The 20,344-nt window shown below is 38.3% G+C and overlaps 1 protein-coding gene across 2 annotated transcripts in view; it reads left to right on the forward strand.

The window, feature by feature from the left end:
• The window catches only part of LOC109542612 (neurobeachin), a 183,255-nt gene that overhangs the window by 88,590 nt on the left and 74,321 nt on the right, over positions 1–20,344 (forward strand). For both annotated transcript variants that reach the window (XM_048661674.1, XM_048661675.1), the window contains exons 16-29: positions 51–367; positions 2,711–4,115; positions 4,176–4,495; positions 4,549–4,728; positions 4,870–5,013; positions 5,080–5,187; positions 5,241–5,409; positions 9,440–9,664; positions 10,050–10,177; positions 10,836–10,943; positions 13,529–13,763; positions 13,814–14,328; positions 14,383–14,830; positions 14,890–15,026. In XM_048661674.1, the coding sequence (XP_048517631.1) occupies positions 51–367; positions 2,711–4,115; positions 4,176–4,495; positions 4,549–4,728; positions 4,870–5,013; positions 5,080–5,187; positions 5,241–5,409; positions 9,440–9,664; positions 10,050–10,177; positions 10,836–10,943; positions 13,529–13,763; positions 13,814–14,328; positions 14,383–14,830; positions 14,890–15,026 (4,439 nt within the window). The remainder of the gene's footprint in view (positions 1–50; positions 368–2,710; positions 4,116–4,175; positions 4,496–4,548; positions 4,729–4,869; positions 5,014–5,079; positions 5,188–5,240; positions 5,410–9,439; positions 9,665–10,049; positions 10,178–10,835; positions 10,944–13,528; positions 13,764–13,813; positions 14,329–14,382; positions 14,831–14,889; positions 15,027–20,344) is intronic.

Genomic DNA, 20,344 nt, shown 5'->3' on the forward strand with positions numbered 1-20,344 from the left:
AGTTCGTCTAGTTAAGCAACTTCCCTGTTAATAAAACGTTTATTTTTTAGTGATTCTCAAAGTGGTTGCCACTCTAGTGCGTCAATCCAAACAGACCGATCAGCTGCTGGAGGTGAAGAAACTGTTTCTGTCCGACATGACTTTGTTGTGCAACAACAATCGCGAGAATCGACGGACGGTCCTGCAGATGTCCGTTTGGCAGGAATGGCTGATAGCGATGGCTTATATTCATCCTCAAAACACCGAAGAGCAAAAACTATCCGATATGGTTTATGCATTGTTTCGGATGCTACTGCATCATGCCATCAAGTACGAGTACGGAGGCTGGCGAGTTTGGGTCGATACTTTGGCAATTGTCCATTCGAAGGTAAATATTTCAACAGCAAAAATGCGGCGGAAATTCCTTGGGCAGACATTGATCGATAGATGCAAGCACACTGAATAGCTTATATTTTTTTCGGTCATTTCTAAGCAGAAAACGAGAAAAGCTCTACAATTGTTCAGTAGCCAATTAAGTAGGCACTAATTGGCTTTGTAAGCCTGGGAATGTTTCATCATATTTTTTCGCTTTGGCATGACTGAAGTTGCAACAGCGAGCTATTTTTTAAAAATTGTAGAGAGCAATTTAAAAGCAGTAGCCACTTGTTAATTAGCTGATTGAATTCAACAAACTTGACTATAAAACTGGAAATTGGGTCTAATTAGGTGATTTTGCCCAAAGGTGTATGTACTGAATTCTGAAGTTCTTGATCAACTAGACACTTGTTCGATATCTCACTAAAGAGAGAAATTTTGGATCTAAAACTCGAAAAATTGCTACTAATATCGGAAATTGACCAGTGTGTACAACTTGCATCTTAGACGCAAAGGAGGATTAAATTTCAAAAATTTGTTGCTAAAATGTGAGGAAAGACAGACACTTGTTCGGAATCTTAGTAAAGAGAGCAAATTCAGCTTATTAATCGGGAAATTGTTACTAATTTTGTGATTATGCACGCGAAAAATCAAAATTTTTCAAATGAGACAATAAAAAAGCTAGGCACTTGCAGGAAAGCTTCCTAAAGAGGGACAATGTGGCCCTATACGTAGATAAATTGATAGTAATTTTGGCAAATTTTTCAAAGTCTGAACGTGTTAAAAACTGACACGGTAAGTCAAGCGAGACGCAATAGACGCATTTTCAAAAATGTGCTGCTCCAAACCAAGAAGAGGCAAAAATTTGCTCGGAAGTTCGTTGAATAGACCAAACTTAGGTCTATAAACTGGTAAATTGTTACTGGTTTGGTAATTCTTCCAGACTTTTTGCGCATTGAATACTAAAGCCACAAATCAGTGAATCAGATAAATAATTTAAAAAATGAATCAATAGAATACATTAAAAAGCTGAACACTTCCAAGGGCGAGAAATTAGCTGGTGAAATAGAAATGGGTCCCTGGCCCCATAAAGGCAGAAATATATGGTAATTTTGGCAATTTTTTCCAAAGTTTAAGTAGATTGAAAACTGAAGCTGTTGAGTTGGCAACGAATTATCTAAAAACAATTCGTTGCTAAAAGACGGAAAAAGAGAGACACTTGTTTGGTATCTCTTTGGATAGAGCGAACTTTGGTCTATAAAACGATAAATCGTTCTTCATTTGAAAATTTTACCGGATTTTGTGCACATTAAATACTGAACAAATAAATGGACTCGGATCCAGCAGTAGTAATTTTTAAAAAATCATTAATGGAATACCAACAACTAGATACCGGCAGGATCGCTTATTAAATAGGCTCCAGAAATAAGAAAGTTGATAGTAATTTTGAAGAGCTTTTAAAAATTTCAACCCAACTTCAAGTCGCTAAAAAAATCTAAATTTCCAATAGACAGTTATTTTCAAAAATTCCTAACTAGGAAACACAGCACGCCAAACCCAAGAGGTAATTAAACTAATGGGTTTTTCGGGTTTTTAGGCCGTCGTTCGTTAGAATTTATTCTTGACGTTTCGCAAGCACGTGTGGCTTGCATCTTCAGAAGTGGTTTGCTTGAACGTTTACACTGTTCTCATCAGAACCCGTTTAGTTCTTCCGCAGAACTATTCTACAAACAAAAAAACAAACAAATTCTACCGAACGACGGCCTAAAAACCCGAAATACCCATAAGTTTCAAGGAATGGCCTCGGAAGTCTATCCCCCAATTCCTTGGATAGAGAAGGAATGGCTCAATAAGTCCCTAAAATATTACAGCTTTGGAATTTTTTGCCGATTTTTGTCGCATTGAAAATCTACATCAAATCAAAATCTACTAGAAGCCAATAGATTAAGCATTGAAAATGTCCTTATCGAGAATCAGAAAAACTTGATATCCATTCCGTAGCCAATTACATAGAGCACGTGTAGCTTTTTAAATGTTTAAATGCCAAAAGTTTCATTTATTTTAATACGAATTTGCACGTTTTCTTCAGTTTTGTGACCGCAGACGCCACAGATATTTCGTTTGCAAACATCTTCAAAGCTGAACATTTTGTAATGGACCAGGAAATACGAAAAACTCGAATATATGAACAGGAAAATTGGTCTTAAAAAGCGCTTGCTGTTGAACTTATAACGCACTGAAAACTGAGGTGGTAAAGTGGCATCTGTAAACGTTGAAAATATTAGCGATCTCCTAACTTTGGTCAACTTTTTAGGCATTTGCTGTTTAAAATCTGAAAGGTTTAATGTTTTTTCAGGTTTCATACGAGGAATTCAAGCTGCAATTCTCCCAAGTCTACGAACACTACGAGCGGCACAGAGCGGACGAAATAACCGATCCTCTTTTAAGACAACAACACCCGATAAGTACAATTTCCGGTTGGCACGGCCAGCCGCAAAACGTGCACAATGGATGTCGGCCTGAGGAAGAATCGTGGCACAATCGTCGGCCGATCATCCAGGAAATCGAGCTCAATGAAAATGACAAAAGCGAGCAGGTCTGCAGCTGCGACTATAACTCGACAATGTCCGAAGGCAGTCCAGTCTCGTACATAGCGAAACACGAGGACAGTGAAGGTGTTTCGCTGGATTCCAGGACTAGTGATTTGTTCAGTGATAATAAAGTCGACAAAGAGTCGCCGTTTTCTCAGGGTTCGCCAATCGGGGAAGACCGGTCGGCCAACTCCCCGATATGTAACGGAGTCCATACGGGCAGCAGCACCAGCTTTGGGAGTCCAGCGCGTGTGGTGTTTAATGAAGCTCAGCAAAAGAATCAATTTATTGAGGAAATCGTGCAGGAAATTCTGTCAAAGTCGGAAAAACTGCTGGACTTGCAGGAGGAGAACGTGGTTTGCTCAAATGGGCCGAATCCCGAGAACCAAACCGAGCTTAATGCCAAAAACGGCGAAGCCTCGGTGATCACTGGGTCGGTTGCACTCAGCCCCGTTAGGAGTGTTGACAAAGAGGTCATCGACAGTGAGTCTGAACGGTATCTTACACCTACTGAGGATTTAACCGAGAAAAAGGACACTTTTCTGGACAGCAGGGATGAAAGTGAACCAGCCAAATCAGGCGATGATAAGTGCGCGGCGGACAATAGTGGTGATAGTTGCGAAAATGTGTCGCCTGCACCAGTGACGTTAAATGAAGAAGGTCAGGGCGACGTAGGTGATAAACATAGCGTTAGTGATAATAATAAATCTAATTATGTGCCAATTGTTGAAAACAGTGCTGTGTCAGTAGAAATAGAGCCGTCCAACCAAACCAATTCTAGTCTAGATGCAATCGACCTTCCAGTCAGTGATAATGTTGAGTTCAGCGCAACCGATGAAGGCACAACAACAACAGCAACAGCAACTGGAACACAACAAGTGCCTGCCGTTGAAAAAATTCCAACGATTTCGCAATTCTGTGATCCTAGCTATTCTACTACTAATACCGATGTTATTGTTGATAATGTTAATACTAAAACAGACCTTGTTGTTTCTGACGATCCGAACGATCAGCCTCCATCGGAAGTGAGGCGAAGAGTCAGTCTGCCGACCAATCACATTGAGGCCCCAGCTGACGATCTTTCCAGTAATTCACATGTGCCTCAAGCTTCACCTCAAAGACGTCCGAGAAGTGCATCGATTTCTACCCAAGTGGATTCCAATCAATTTGGTAGGCAAAATACAGTAACTGATTTGCGTAGCAATTCTATAACTGAACCATGTTTTTCAGAACTAAAAGCGTCGAAATCGGATTCTTCATCAGCGCGGCCCATGTTTAGTCCAGGTCCCACAAGACCGCCGTTCCGAATACCCGAATTCAAATGGTCGTACATCCATCAACGACTGCTTTCGGATGTGCTTTTTTCGCTGGAAACGGACATCCAGGTGTGGCGCAGCCACTCCACAAAATCCGTTCTGGATTTCGTCAATAGCAGCGACAATGCCATCTTCGTCGTTAATACTGTCCATCTAATATCGCAGCTGGTGGACAACTTAATCATAGCATGTGGCGGACTTTTGCCGCTTTTAGCCTCAGCAACTTCACCAAATGTAAGGCTAACTTGAACAACTCGAACTTGTAACTGACTTGGAGCTGCTTTTAGAATGAACTAGATGTAATCGAGCCCACTCAAGGAATGCCCATTGAGGTGGCTGTGAGCTTCTTGCAGCGCTTAGTTAACATGGCCGATGTGCTGATCTTTGCCAGTTCGCTCAACTTTGGTGAACTAGAGGCCGAAAAGAACATGTCCAGCGGAGGAATTTTGCGCCAGTGCCTAAGGCTGGTGCGTAGACTTAATCACTTTATCCAGCAGTTATATTTTTTTCTCGCATATATTTTTTAAATCATCTGCATAAGTAGACTGTTTCGCTTATAGTTGGTACCATTTACTTTGGTTGTTTGTGAACGTTGTGTGGCCTATTAGGTGTGCACTTGTGCAGTTCGAAATTGCCTGGAGTGTAAAGAACGAAGCCGGACCAACCACGCTATTGCACCATCCTCATTAAACACCAATCACAAGGCTGCCCACTTGCAATCGTTTATCAGAGGAGTCCAAAACTCCCCTAAGGTATGATTTATTCACGTCTGCTCTTAGTTCATTGTTAAATAACGAGAAACTGGCCGGCTTTTGCAGAATATGGCGGACAATCTGGCAAGTCAATCCAGTCCGGTGAAAGATCCAGAAAAACTCCTGCAGGACATGGACGTAAATCGCCTAAGGGCTGTAATCTACCGGGATGTGGTAACGTATTGCTTTTACCGGTTTTGCCTCGTTTTGCAGTTATTGCTTTATAGGAGGAAACCAAGCAGGCCCAATTCCTGTCGCTGGCTATTGTGTATTTTATCTCCGTTCTGATGGTGTCCAAATATCGGGATATTCTGGAACCGCCCGTTTCCATAACGGTTCCCAGCCCGGTGCCAGTTCGGAGCAATGGAACATCTCATCATTCCGAAAGCCCCCAAGGTGAGCCTCTTTCCTCAAATAACTCTTGCGTGTTTGGGAAATTTTGTACCATTTTGATGAGTTTGGATATTTTAATTCAGATTCATTAGATTCAATTAATGTTAAGTATTCCTTGGTTTACACGCCAAAGGATAACATGCTTAAAATTGGACTTAAGTGGCTTTTCACGAACGTTTACATCAAACTAAAAAGGACATAGTAAACATCACCCTTCACATTCACGCATTTTCGTAATCATTTGACAAAAGTAGATGATAGTTCGCTTTTCATAGTTAATAAGTATAGGAAAACGCTATAAGAACAACCATTTAGGTACTTGTGGGTTTAAATGAAGGTATAGAAGAGGCGAATTTTCCGGTTTTATTCCGAACTGTCTCGCAAAAAACGGTTTTTTTCTTTTAATATTCAACATTTTATGTATTGGACAGGCGTGGGAAGCGAGTTTTGAAATTTTACACCAAACTCATTTTAGGAACAGCTTTATTGACAAAAGGGAATTTGATAATGGAAAATGGAAATATTTTTAATCTTCAATCGGCAATTGCTAAAAAATAGCACAGAAAAGTTTTTGGGAGTTAAAGATGATGGATACTTCAGTCCGATGAGGAAAGGGAATTAATTTACCGCTGAAACCAAAACAGCACTCATTTCTTCATTTGCTTTCCACGCTTTTATTTCAAATGTTTCATAGTTAATTTCTTACAAAATATGTTTGAGAGTTTTCAACAGTTACTGAAATAATAATATTTCTAGAAAATACTCTGAGACCGATGTGGGTAGCGAGATTTTTTAATTTCAGACTAAGCTCAACTAAGGCATAATTTGATTAAAAAGCAGCAAATTTATGTTTTCAAAAGCGAATATTGTTAATTAACTCCCTTTAGAAAACCGTCTAAAGTAGCAAATAATGCGTAATGAAAGGCTCTAGACATTTAACATACCATCAGGCCGAGAGAAGCAAATGTTTTAAAGTTACTCCGAACTTAGAATGAAGCGAAATTTAAAATTTACTGCCAAGTTTTGTATCATACGTAGTGCCACATGAACCGCAGTAAATATTATAAAAAGGATTTATTAAAATATATGCTACGGATTAAAGTAGCAACAACGCTACACATAGAAACTGATGATGGTGGAAAACACCGAAACGTATTTTAATTGATAAATAGACAATAAATGAGTGAAGCCCAGGAATTGATTTTGATTTGGAATTGAAACACAGTCAGGAAAGTATGTAAAATTATAAAAAAGGCGAAACGACAAATCTTTAAATTTCTGGGAAATTTTTAAATATTAGACAGACGTGCGAAGCGAGTTTTCTAATTCGGTGTCAAACTTAGTGGGAGTAACATTCCGTTAAGAATAGTGAAAATCTGCTTTAAAATGCGAAGGCTGTGGACCTAAAACCGCTCAAAACCTAAAAAATTGGCATTATGCAAAACTAGTCGTTCGTAGTTTAAAATAACATTTTAAACTGATAAGGGAAACGAGTTTTTAATAGCGAGCTTCACTCAGTCGAACCCAAATTTCAGGTGTCCTGCAAACACAGAGTTTCATATCAAAAGGACTTTGAAATTTGCGAAATGGTTCTGAAATCTTCACCATTGTGAGAAACAAACAAATTTTAACCCGACCTGGAAGCAAATTTGTTAATTTACGATGAAACTTTACTGCAATCCAATTTGATCAACAAATTTTTGTTTAAACCATCAAAGTATGTTTAGCATCAACTGCTGAACTTTCGCCAGAAACATGAGATACTGCGAAACAATCGATAAATTTTCAAGCGGCTGATCGAAGCGAGTTTTCCAAACTTCGAACAACTGCAACGAAGATGAACCGAAATGTTGCTGTTTCGAGCAAAAATATACAGTTTCTAGGCAGATTTCTTCAGCTTACTTAAATCGCATAATTTTTAATGATCATTTCTTAATTTTTAATATCAGACTGATAAGGGAGTTTTATAACTCTGACAACATTTTATTTGAGCACAGAGCAAGTTGTTCTCAAGGCATTAAAAATTCGTGTTACAAGTGAAAAATATTATTAATTTGCATCAATTTTATTGGTGAAAAATGAGTAATATTTTTCCATTGAACTGTTAACAATCAGTCACTAAAAGACTGAAAAAAATTTAAAGGCTTAAATAGGGTTACAGTCACAAAGATGAGGGAGCCGAGTATTCAATTTGCTATATCAAATTTTATAGCCCTACTTTGCTTAGTAGGAAAACTCCCAAATATTTATCCGTTGTCAATCAACTCTTTGGTCAGTAGCTAGAAGGGAGTGCGCTACCTCTATTCCCTCAATCGTCCCACCATGTCTATCCGCGATTTTATTTTAGTTTTTCGGTTTTATTCCGAACTGTCTGGCGAAAAACGAAGTTCAAACATCTTTATTCAAAAAAGGCAAATATTTTTCTTGGCGGTAAAGATAACTTCAGTCCGACGAGTAAAGCGAATTTTTAATTTAACGCTGAACCCAAAACAGCACACATTTCTTCATTTCTTTCCACGCTTTTATTTCAAATGTTTCATTGTTCGCTACTTACAAAATATGTTTGAAAGTTTTTAACAGTTACTGAAATAATCATATTTCTAGGAAATACTATGAGACCGATGTGGGCTGCGAGTTTTTTAATTTCAGACTAGGCTCATCTAAGGTATCATTTGATTGAAAAACAGCAAATTTCTGTTTTCGAAAGGGAATATTGTCGATTATCTGCCCTTAGAAAAACGTCGAATGTAGCAAATAATGCGTAATGAAAGGCTCTAGAAAGATAATATACCCGCAGGCCGAGAGGAGAAGCGAATTTTTTAAATTTACTCCGAAATTAGAATCAAACGAAATTTAAAATTTACTGCCAAGTTTTTTATGATACGTGGCTCCACATGAACTACAGTAAATATTATAAAAAGGGCCAAGTGACAAATCTTTAAATTTCTCGGAAGCTTTTAAATATCAGACAGACGTGTGAAGCGAGTTTTCCAATTCGGTGTCAAACTCAGTGGGAGTAACATTCGATTAGGACTGGTGAAAATCTCCTTTAACAAGACCTGAAACTGCTCAAAGCAAAAATTGGAATTACGCAAAACTGGTCATTCTTAGTTTAAAATAATGTTTTAAACTGATAACGGAAACGGGTTTTTTAATAGCGGGCTTCACTCAATCAGACCCAAATTTCAGGTGTCCTACAAACAGCAGAGTTTCATATTAAAAGGACTTTGAAATTTGCGAAATGGTTCTGAAATCATCACGATTCTCAGAAGCAAACAAATTTTAACTGTACGTGAAAAGCAAATTTGCAAATTTGGCATCAAACTTGAACGCAATCCAATTTGATCAGCAAATTTTTGTTTAAACCATGAAAAAATGATTAGCATTAACTGCTGAACTGTCGACAGAAACAGCAGATGATGCGAAACAATTGATAAATTTTCAGACGGCTGATCGGAGCGAATTTTCCAAACTTCGACCAACTGCAACAAAGATAAACCGAAATGTTGACGGTTCGAGCGAAAATATAGAGTTTCTAAGCTAAAGCTATGTTAAAGAATCTTGTCACAGCTTACTGAAATCGCACAATTGTTAACTATAATTTTTGTTTTTTTAATATCAGACGGATAAGGAATGCGAGTTTTCTAACTGGCAAAATTTAAAAAAATGAGTGAGTTATCCACTTATCCAAGGGCTTTAAAACGGGTTACAGTCGGACAGATGAGGAAAACGAGTTTTCAAACTGCCATATAAAATTTTATAGTGCTACTTTGCTTAGTAGGAAAAATCCCAAAGACTTATGCGTTCTAGATCAACTCTATGGTCCGTAGCTATGCGACATTATGAGAACTTTAACCATTAAATCGCACATTTTCCATCTAGCTGCATGCTTCGTCTGATACCGATATTTAATAGGAAAATTCGTCTTTAATTGCACACTAACGAAAACTTTAGTTTTCTGGAAATAACCAACTTTTTTAGTAACGCAATGTCATTTTAATATTCACTGTTTTTTCCTCTTACTAACATGCAGAAGGGAGTGCGCGACCTCTATTCCCTCAATGGTCCCACCATGTCTATCCGCAATTTTTACCCGGCTCCCATCCGAATGCGGTTTCGCACACCAACTACATGCGCCACCGGCACCATTCCTATCCCAAACATAACCATTACAACTTGAACAATAACCATCATTCCCATTACCACAACCACAAAATCGACCATCGGTACCATCGAAATTCCTTGGGTACTCGAACAGGTAATTTACTACTACAATTGAATTTTTCTGCTCCATTTTTTTTGCTCGAGATTCGTCTCCTGTTTTGTAAGAGTATCAGTAAGTAAAAGCCCACTAACTATGGACAATGTTTGGCTTTTTGCTTACCAAATAGGAGACTGTTTACGTTTTGTTGATTTGCTCGCACGCTTTTCACTCATTTTTTTAATGCTCTGATTCTACCCTTAGAACAGGGTGGTTTTGCCAACTAACTGAATGTTTAATTTCAAAGTTCGCGCACTTTCGCCCAGCTTCCAGCATGAACAAGTAGCCTAAGAATTTTTGATGCAGCTTAAGCACTAGCATTGTTTCCTATACATTTGATATGAGGATCACATACTTGGATTCCAAAATCTTTTCTCCGTAGAATCGAGAGCTTTACATCATCAGCCTCAAGATGACGCAGATTACGATGTTATCACAGCATACGTTATGGAGGACGCAAACTCACTCCATCGCGAGAATGAGCTCCATTCCGGCCCAGCCTCCATCAAGGTAAATACATCATTTTTTGTTGTCCGGGTGTTTTGAATAGAGTGGTTTAGGCATCATAGAAAGATTTATTTTTGAAATTGATGTTGGCATTTTGGACAGTTTTACCGCACTGCGCAGCGCCAAGCACCAACCTAGCGTGTATATACTTGAGAGGTTTTTAACAGTTTGTTATTGAACTAGTTTAGGAATCTGCAATTATTTGAGTTCATGTTTGCCAACCAGAAGTTTCCAATCATCCTCTATATTTTTATTAATGTTTAAGCCTACTCGATTAGAACTGGGTGTGTCACTTTAATTAGTTTGCCAACTTTTTGCTTGTGGAGAAATATTCATTCGTGTATATATTTTATGTTCGTATTTGTAAATATCCGATTGGAATTTTTTGGCTTTTCGAAAGTAATTGAACGTTTTATTAGCAGTTTGTCTGACTTTTTATTAAACAGTTTAGTAGGGTAATTTTCGAGATGGGCAACTTGACAATTGGAAATTTTCAACCCGAAATGAATTTTGCTTTTAACTAAAAAAACTGGTTCTCATTTAGTGCAACCTGGTGATAGATTAAAATTTAATTTCTGGTCATTGTTTCATAATCGATCTTTTTCCATAACCGCTAAACTAACTTTGGTCTTGCTTTGCTGTGGTGGCGTTTCCTAAACAGATAAACGCTAGGCAGCGTCCCTCTTTGGGACATGGGTTTACTGTAGATTACTCTTTGGATGGAATAAGGCATGCTCGAGGTTGTAACAGTGCTCATGTTGTTAAGAAGGTAATGGATGCATTTTTGCCACATCCGATTGATCATCCGAAATGTTAACTGCTCCTATTATGCATTTCAAAAACGTTCTTTTGGATGATTGGTCGGTTTTATTTATACAAACTCATATTAGAAATAACTGCTTAGTTTTTGTGTCGAATGATCCTGTAATCAGTATATTCAGTAAGGTACTGGAGATTTCGACAAAGTTATTAGCTGTAAATAGTTATGAGTGTTTGAAAAACCCACTGCATAATATTCGTAAGTCGTTCTTTGCGGATTAGTAGATTGATATGATGTGGCTTATTAAGAAGTTTCTGTTATTTTGTTACGCAATTTTATTGCTCTCAACAGGCTTATGTTGAACGTTCCGTGTTTTCGCTTGTTTTTCTTTTCTAATTCTTACTTTTTAAAAAACATTCTTACTTTTTTGTTTATATAGGCTGTATTAATTACTCTATTTTTTGTTTTTAAGTTTTTCCTGTCATTTATATTCACGTATTTCCAGTTGGAAAGTGTTTTCACTCAATTTCTCCGGTTAGCTCAGCGTCGTTTTGTATTCTACTAGTTTGCTTTGTCATTCATAGACAGTTTTCTCATATTTTTCGTTTCTTTATGCCTCATTTAATGCATACTGAATGTTTTTAATTTAAATCCTCTCTAAATTTCTATTCTGCTTTCAATAAACGAAAGGGAAAAGAAAACTCGGCAAGCTGCTGCTCAAATTTCAGCGACTCGCGAGCGAAGATGCGAAATTTGAGCTTTTATCTCATACTGAGAACCAGAGCTTTACAGCTCAACTGGTTCTCTAAATATGAACCAAAACCCTTGAGCGATTTTCAAGACCCGCCTTTGTCTCGAATTCTTGCATTATGCAAGAAAACTAGAAACATTTCTATAATAATGTTTAAGGTAAAAACGTGCGAAATTTAAGATCTTTATCTAATAACTCTATCTCGCAGTCACAAGTAAAGCTTTTCAGCTCAACTGGTTCTCTAAATATGAACCAAAGACTAAAAGCGGCTTGCAAAACCTGCATTAATTGAGAAGTTTTGCAGTTTACGTGAGAACTAGAAGAATTTTTAGAAAGATGTTCCGTACAAAAAGGTCCGCAATTTAACGCTGTATCTGGCACTAAAAGCTAGAGCTTCGTAGCTCATCCGGTTCTATCTAGATCTAGATCCGCGCCAACGCATAAGAGCGGTTCAAAAAACTCGCACTAATTTTGAATTTTTGCAGTTTGCGTTAAAACTGGAAGAATTTCGAAAATGATGTTGGTTCCAAAAAAAGTATGCAATTTAGCGCTCTATTTGGCAAAAAACCTAGGACTTTATAGCTCAAGCGGTTCGTTGGATACGAGCCAACGAATAAGAGCTGTTCAGACCGCATGAATTTCTAATTTTTGCATTTTGCGTGAAAACCAGAAATATTTGCAAAACGACGATTTACATCGGAAAATGCGGAATTTAAGGCTTTATCCTGCAGTGGCAACTACAGCTTTACACCTCAACTGGTTCTCTAAATATGAGCCGAAGGCTAAGAGCGGTTTTCAAAACCCGCATTAATTTCTAATTTTTTAATTTTGCCTGAAAACCAGACCTATTTGTAAAACGACGTTTTATAGCAGAAAATTGGGAATTTAAGGCTCTATCCTGCAGTGGTAACTACGGGTTTACACGTAAACTAGTTCTCTAAATATGAGCCAAAGGCTAAGAGCGGTTTTCAAAACCCGCATTAATTTCAAATTCGTGCATTTTGCGTACAAACTAGAAAGTTCCTAACGGGATGTTTTACGTAAAAAAGTGTGCAATTTAAGGCTATATCCTGCAGTTACAACTATAGCTTTACAGCTTAACTGATTCTCTAAAAATGAAACAAATACTAGGAGCGGTTTTCAAAATCCACGTTAATTTAGAATTTTTCAATTTTGCGTGAAAACTAGAAACGTTTGTTTCAAAAATCATGTTTTATTTAAAAACAAGATGCGCGATTTAGGACTCTATCCTGCAGTTACAACAACGCTAAGAGCGGAGTTCAAACCCCCATTAATTTCAAATTCTTTCATTTTGCGAGAAAACTAAAAACGTTCCTAAAATGATATTTTATGTATAAAAACGCAATGTAAAGCTCTATCCTGTATTTGCAACTAGAGCTTTACAACTGAACTAGTTCGCTAAGTATGAGCCGAAGCCTAAAAGCGGTTTTCAAAACCCGCATTAATTTCGGATGTTTTAATTTTGCGTGAAAACTGGAGAGATTTAGAAAATGATGTTTAACATAAAATAGTGCGCAATTTAACAATCTATCGAGCAGTGAGCAGTTGAGCAGCAGCACTAGAGCTGTGCAGCTCAACTGGTTCTCGAAATATGAGCCAAAGGCTAAGAGCAAAAAGTGCAAATAGGGGCCGGTCCTACAACAACATAGGCTGTTCATAGGCTTCTTCGGGTTATTTGTGTATTGGGTTCTTCAAGCTCAAACTTGAGTGATTGTGCATGGCTGCGCATGTTTAACGCAGGCGATTTGTTAAAAGTGAGTTATTCAAGCTATCAACAACTTCCTTTAAAGAAGCTGCTTTAATAACTCGGTTGATAATACAGAGTACGGATTCTTTGGACGATGTGAACTCGGTCAATTCAGCTGATACCAACAATGCCAGCTCCAACGCTGAGATGCAAGAGGACAACAAAATAATGACTAATGACGAAAACTGGACAGACATCAATTTGAACGAAGACGACACTCACAAGGAAGACAGTCGCAACGCTGAGAACAACTCGCATTCCCAAGGGCTCGATTTGGAAGGGAACATTGAAAGCCCAACATCAGATAGAGGTAATGTTGAAGAAAATCCACTGTGCAATTAATCAAACGGATTTTTGTAGGTGAGAAGCATTTGGGGGAAATATCCGTGGTGCGCGTCCCCGAAAACCTAATGCAACCATCCGCAGCTCAAGTGAGACCCGATGAGCTTCCAGTAAGCAATCTGGTGGATCACATCTCGCTGCCCACACCTTCAAGGGAAGCCTCTCTCACTCAGAAGCTGGAAATGGCTTTGGGCTCAGTATGTCCGCTTCTTCGGGAAATTATGGTGGATTTTGCGCCGTTCTTGTCGAAAACCCTGGTGGGGTCGCATGGACAAGAACTGCTAATGGAAGGCAAAGGTCTAACTACGTTCAAGAACAGCACATCTGTAGTGGAACTAGTGATGCTGCTGTGCTCGCAGGAATGGCAAAATTCCCTGCAAAAACACGCCGGTCTGGCCTTTATTGAGCTGATCAACGAGGGCAGATTGTTGTCTCATGCCATGAAGGATCATATTGTGAGAGTGGCCAACGAAGCCGACTTTATCCTGAATAGGATGCGTGCTGATGATGTTCTAAAGCACGCCGACTTTGAGGTAACCGCACGCAAATTGCTCATTTAATTGAGTGAATATTTGGTAAAATTCCAGACTCAATGTGCGCAAACATTGCTGGATCGAAAGGAGGAAGAGAGAATGTGCGACCATCTCATCACCTCCGCCAGGCGTAGGGACAACGTAACAGCCTGTAGACTGCTGGAGAAAGTGCGCAACATCATGTCGAATAAACACGGGGCCTGGGGATCTTTGGATCCGAACGAGTACAGATTGACGGAGTTTTGGAAACTGGATGCTTGGGAGGACGATGCCAGGCGGAGGAAACGTTTCGTCCATAATCCGCTGGGCACAACGCATCCAGAGGCCAGTTTGAAGGCAGCTATTGAACACGGAGCGCCTGAGGACGCAATCCTTCAGGCAAGAGAGGAGTTTCATGCACATCTGGCTACATCGAGAAACCACCAGCAAAATCAGATCAGCGAGCTGGTGGATGATAGCGAGCTGTTGAATGACGATAGAGAGCTGGATAGCGATCTTAATGGTAAGGGTGCACCAACTAGCATTATGACTGGAAATGGTCACTAAAACTTAATTTTCCAGGACCGATCAACATCAGTACCAAAGCCAAGCTGGTAGCGCCTGGAATCGTCGCTCCTGGAATAGTTTCGGTTACATCTGCGGAACTGTACTTTGAGGTGGATGAGGACGACGAAGAATTCAAGAAGATTGACTGTGAGGTAAGTTTCAAAAATGTGAATATCGAAGGTTTTTAATAGCTGTGAGCTCACGTCAATGAAATTTATTCGCACCTAAAAGCCAATTTAGTTCAATGAACTGAAGAAAAAACTTGTAAAATATACCCGACCAACATACTCCCACTGGAGTCTTTTTATGGCCGTGGCACAATCAGCGAGTAGGACTTTATTGTTTTATATGGGTCTGATAGTCGAAATGGAAATGTGTCTTGAATGCGGTTTTTAAGTTGTTTTTTGTGTTTGATTATTTGATTGCGATTTTATGACTCGTTGGTCTCGCGCTTCAAATTTCGCACACTATTATGCTGGTCACGAAATAATCAGTTCGTCCACCAGTCTGAATTACTCAAAGGAAAATTTATGTATTTTATTTTCATTTTTATTGAAGTTTGAGGCGAACGACCGATTTGATTGAGTTTCATATACAGGCTGGTATTTTAGAACAATCACCGCATTTGAAATACTTTAAATGTAAGCAAAACGAGCCGCAAAATCCACTCTATTCATGGGTTTGAAACTGTTTCCCTTATAGTTGCCACAGCGCTTTATAGGGCGTTTTAAAAAACAACTAACTGTATATTAGAGCTGAATAACCGACTAACAAATTAAAGAACATCACTCGACTTTGGGGTGACTGGTTGAAAAGTTATTAATTTTTAAAGATGACGAAAATTGCAAGTGTTTTTGTCGAATGCATCAGTTCTATGCCATTTTCATCGGAAGGGAACAAAGAGGAGCTTATTCCACATTGAGCGCAAAAACACACATAAAAAGTAGATTTTGACTAAAATAATCGAAAACTTACATACTTTATACAGGGTGATTCACAACCTTATGGACACAGAGCAGGAGCGTGTATATGACCACAAAACAAGTGGAGTTTCCATTTAAGTTTTTTTTTTCTCAGGCCCAGGGTTAACGAGATACAGGGTGTTAAAGTTTCAAAAAAATGTTGGTATTTTCTATTTAACTCCCACAATTTATAAGTTGAGTTTCTTGACCGATATCAACTAATAGCAGGATGGTTGATTTTTCTTGGGATTTCGGTCTGGTCTTTTTTTTCACCACTGCCCAGACCGAATTCCCAAGAAAAATCAACCATCCTACAGTTTATGAGATATTTTGCTAAAATTTTTAACGTAGGCTCATGTAGACCCTTTGCCTGTAGGTATGGCAACTAGTTGTGAAAATATACAGTGTGTTCTTTTTTCTAGAGGCATACCCCCTTTTACCCCCCGAACTTTTTTGTGGTGCGTCACTGATTTCGACCGAACAAATTTTCTGATGTCTTACAATTTTTTCGCATCTGTCTTCGTTTTCGAGTTATTTGCACAAATATAAGGCCATGTAGGGGTCCTGGGTGATTTTCCATGAATTTTTTTGCGTCTTTTTGTTCAAATTTTTTGTATAAGAAATTAATTTTATAATTAATTGAAATATTTGTTACATTCTTGTATATTTTTATTTGGATTAGTTTACAGCCGATAAACCTCAATTATTGTAAATTAAATTAAAATAAATTTTAAAGTTGACTCTAGTCAGCCATCCCTATTTTAACTTCAACTTCCACTTGAAGCTTTCACAGAAAAATGTGAACAAAAGAACACAAACAAATATATAAAAAAATTCTTAGAAAACCACCCAGAAACCCTACATGGACTCTAATTTGTGCAAATTACTGGAAAACGAAGGAAGGTTCGAAAAAACTGCAAGAGATAAATAAATTCTTTCATTAAACCATAAATTAAAAAATTTGTTCGGTCGAAGTCAGTGGCGTACCGCAAAAAGGTTTGGGGGGATAAAAGAGAGTATGCCTCTTAGAAAAGAACACCCTGTAGATTTTAACAACCAGTTGGATTACCTGCGGGTATAAGGTCTAAACATTAACCCACGTTAAATATTTGAGCAAAATATCTCATCAACTGTAGAAGTTAAAGAGAAAATACCAAAAATTTTTTGAAACTTTAAAACCCTGTATCACGTTAACCATGGGCCTGAGACAAAAACTCGATTTGTTTAAAGGTTCTCTACACGCCCCTGTTCTGTGTCCATAAGGTTGTGAATCACCCTGTATAAAGTATGTGAGCGCTACTTTTTATGTCAAATGGTTTTTCCTCCTCCTCATCTAACGTTTTCTTAGACCGTCTTTCCAAGTGCTGATTTTTAGTTGTTTGAGCAGCAGAATTCAATCTTCTGGGTTTGAGAGTCCCCAGTTGTTGTCTTCTAAAGCTGGGTTTTCTTTGTGGATTGGAGCTGTTTATTTATCTTGTAATGCTGAGCTTTCGCTCTGTTGTCTCTGATTGCAACCGTTTTCGTCCTGTATTGGATTGTTTTTGCATTTTCTCGTTTCCTTCTGTGTTTGTATTTGATGAGTTTCTATTTTGGGCTTTGATTGTTTTAAGAAAATTTTATTTTATTCTCTCGAGTATTTTGAGTACGTTGTTCATTCTCCATTCTGTTTTCAGTTGCTTCTCAACATTTCCCAGATTATTGTTTCGGGGTTTTTCTGGTCTTAAATAAAATGGTCCTCGATATGTATAAATAAATAAATATATGTCTTAATCTGTAAAGTAACTATGCTCTTCAGTTTGGAGGGAGTTTTCTTGTCTTTTCTCCTCTAGTTTATTGGTCGCCCATGTTTTTCTTTATAGGTTTGCCTGCTTTCAGGAATTCTTAGTTTAGTCTCTCGATGCTTTATATGATTTTCTTAATTGCCCATTGCTCTCTTCAGTTGCTCCTCAATATATGTGGTTGTTGCTTCCGCTTTTCTTTAGTCTTCTAACAGCTGTTGTGATCATGTTTGTTTTCTTATGCTGTGTTTATATTGGATGTTTTTTGTGTCGCTCTTGCCTGCTTCGAGGCAATCGTCTTTTGTTCTCTCACCCATTTATAGTATCTGGTTAATCGTCCACTCTGTCTTCAGTTGCTCCTCAATCGAATTCTTGGTTGTAAATTCAACTTTTTTTACGCCTCATATTCGATGCTATGAAAATCTTCCGTCGTGCTCTCTTCACTTAGATCTTCACCTCTGACAGAAATTTACACTCATGTAGTCTTATGGGGGTAATTCTTTAACTTTTTTCTTGTTGACTTAAAAAGAGTTAACGCATAAAATCGTCTAGATGTTCAGGAAAATTGTGATTTCTACTTGGAACTTATCTATAGATCTTGGACGTAAAGAAACGAATCGAAAGCCTTATTGGGACGTAATGGGTGGTCCAGTAAAACTGATTACAAATTTCTCATCACGAAGTTTAAGTAAATATTTGTCAGATTGATTAATAACGAGCAGTGGCTCCCGTTCGGGCTCGTCCGTCACGTAGCCAATTATTCGTTCACTTTTTTACTCATTTTTTAAACGGCTTAACCCATCGGACAATTAGGGTACTACCGTAGTCAATTTAATTTTTAATTTAAAAGGGCTCTTTATATGCATTTAGTTGTGCGGTTTTTTTTCGTACGTTTATTCCGTACGGAAATTAATGGTTTTCTGATGCAAATTTCCAGTCGGTGATGGATGGATTGGAGGGTAAATCGTATCTTCATGGTCGATTCTATTGATACAGTTGTGCTTCAAAGTGTGACCAGTTTTCTTCAACAGCGACTTTCTTCGGTTGCTCAAAGCCAACCCGAATAGATAAATCGATTCGGGGTCTAGTTCGGATGGTGGTTAAGTAGAATGGGCGTGTTGTTTACCTGCTATCGCGCCAGTCTCATAAATCAGAATCAATTTTCATTCCTGGAGTAAAAAAATATAATCGCCCGTCTCGTGTCATAATTATCCCGGTGATTTATGGTTTAACGGTTATTAATTGATTAATTTAGATATTGATTGCATCTTGTGGCCGATAAATTTTTCGTAGACGACAGCTTTCAGATTTAACCGTAAGGATTGGGCATTTATCCTGAGATTTATTAGCTAGCTGAAGAAGTGCAGCAAGTACCGACTAGCACCGAAATTCTAGGCATTCAAGCAATTAATCTGCTGTTAATTAAATGCTGGCAAAAGTAGCAAACTCACCTGCCTTGAACGAGCGTTTATCAATCTAATAGCTCTTGCCACCCTAGAATTATTATTTTAAAATTTATTTCTGTTCCTGCACGTGGAGCATCTGTTCTGTTTGCCAAAAATTACACCAAGCCCGGACCTTTAGAAAGACAAAGCTTGATTGTTATTACAGCTTCAGCTCTCACCACTTTATCACTGACTGAGAGAACAAGCAGTTAATAAAATCTAAAAAATGCCTAGATTTGCATCAGTACCGAGCGATAAAATCGAGCAAGAATGCCGTGCTACAGGTATGCGCTTTATGAATAAGCGAAATTATTTAACATGACGTTTCGCAGCATGTACTTGCATTCAACGAACTCTGATTATTAGCAAAGTTTGCCCGGATGTCTGCCCTCTTTAATAATACCCGGCCATAAATAAAGGTGAAAAATCCCACAATAATTATGAGTAGCATTTACAGCATTACAACTGATAATAGTGGGAGCAAGCAACAACTTGTCCCGTCTCAAAACTGAACTGAACGGTTCGGTATGCATTTATAATCAGTATGATGATGGTTTGCAGCTTGTGCAATTGTAGAAATCTGCGGGCCATAAATATTAAGGGGGGCCCATCTATCAGGTTCGTCCTCATGTAATCGAGTGCCGGATAATCACTAGAATTAGCAAAGGTCCGGCTTGGTGGTCCACTACTACTGCCAAAGTCCCACGCAGCATCACAACACCCTGTCACAATCACCATATAATTATGTTATAAATTACGCCCAATAATCGGGCCTGACTACCCGCCCGGCCTTAAGGCTGTTTGGTTTGTTCGACGACTCCTAATTGAAATCGACGCTGAACAGGGATTTCCTCAGTCTTTATTTCATCGGTCCAACAGAAGCAGAACAAAAAAAATGCCAAATTTGCCTCATGAACCTCAATTGGGCACATGCACTGCACTTTCGCACTTGCATCAGACAGTCATCTTCATTCATTTTATCTAGTTGTTCAAAAGCCAGTTTGAACTACTACTAAATGGTCAATGGAAATATTGCGTTCAAAGTTTCTGTCCCAAAGAGCCATCTGCACTTGAAACAACATTAAATTTGCATCGACATTAATAATTTTTTTAGATTATTCAATATGTTTTTATTTGGCGTTTTATTCCTGATCAGTGGGAAAGTTTAAAGGTTTTTACTAGATCGAGTTGATTAGTAGGTAACCAAATCTTAAGCAATTTTCTCTGCCTTTTTAATTTAATGTTAATTCTTTTAAAATTCCTCATTATTGTCCACAAGTTGCTT

The sequence above is a fragment of the Dendroctonus ponderosae genome, unplaced genomic scaffold, assembly GCF_020466585.1.
Source record: "Dendroctonus ponderosae isolate FM_Combo_2020 unplaced genomic scaffold, Dpon_F_20191213v2 Dpon_F_20191213_1, whole genome shotgun sequence".
NCBI classification, from domain to species: Eukaryota; Metazoa; Arthropoda; class Insecta; order Coleoptera; family Curculionidae; genus Dendroctonus; species Dendroctonus ponderosae.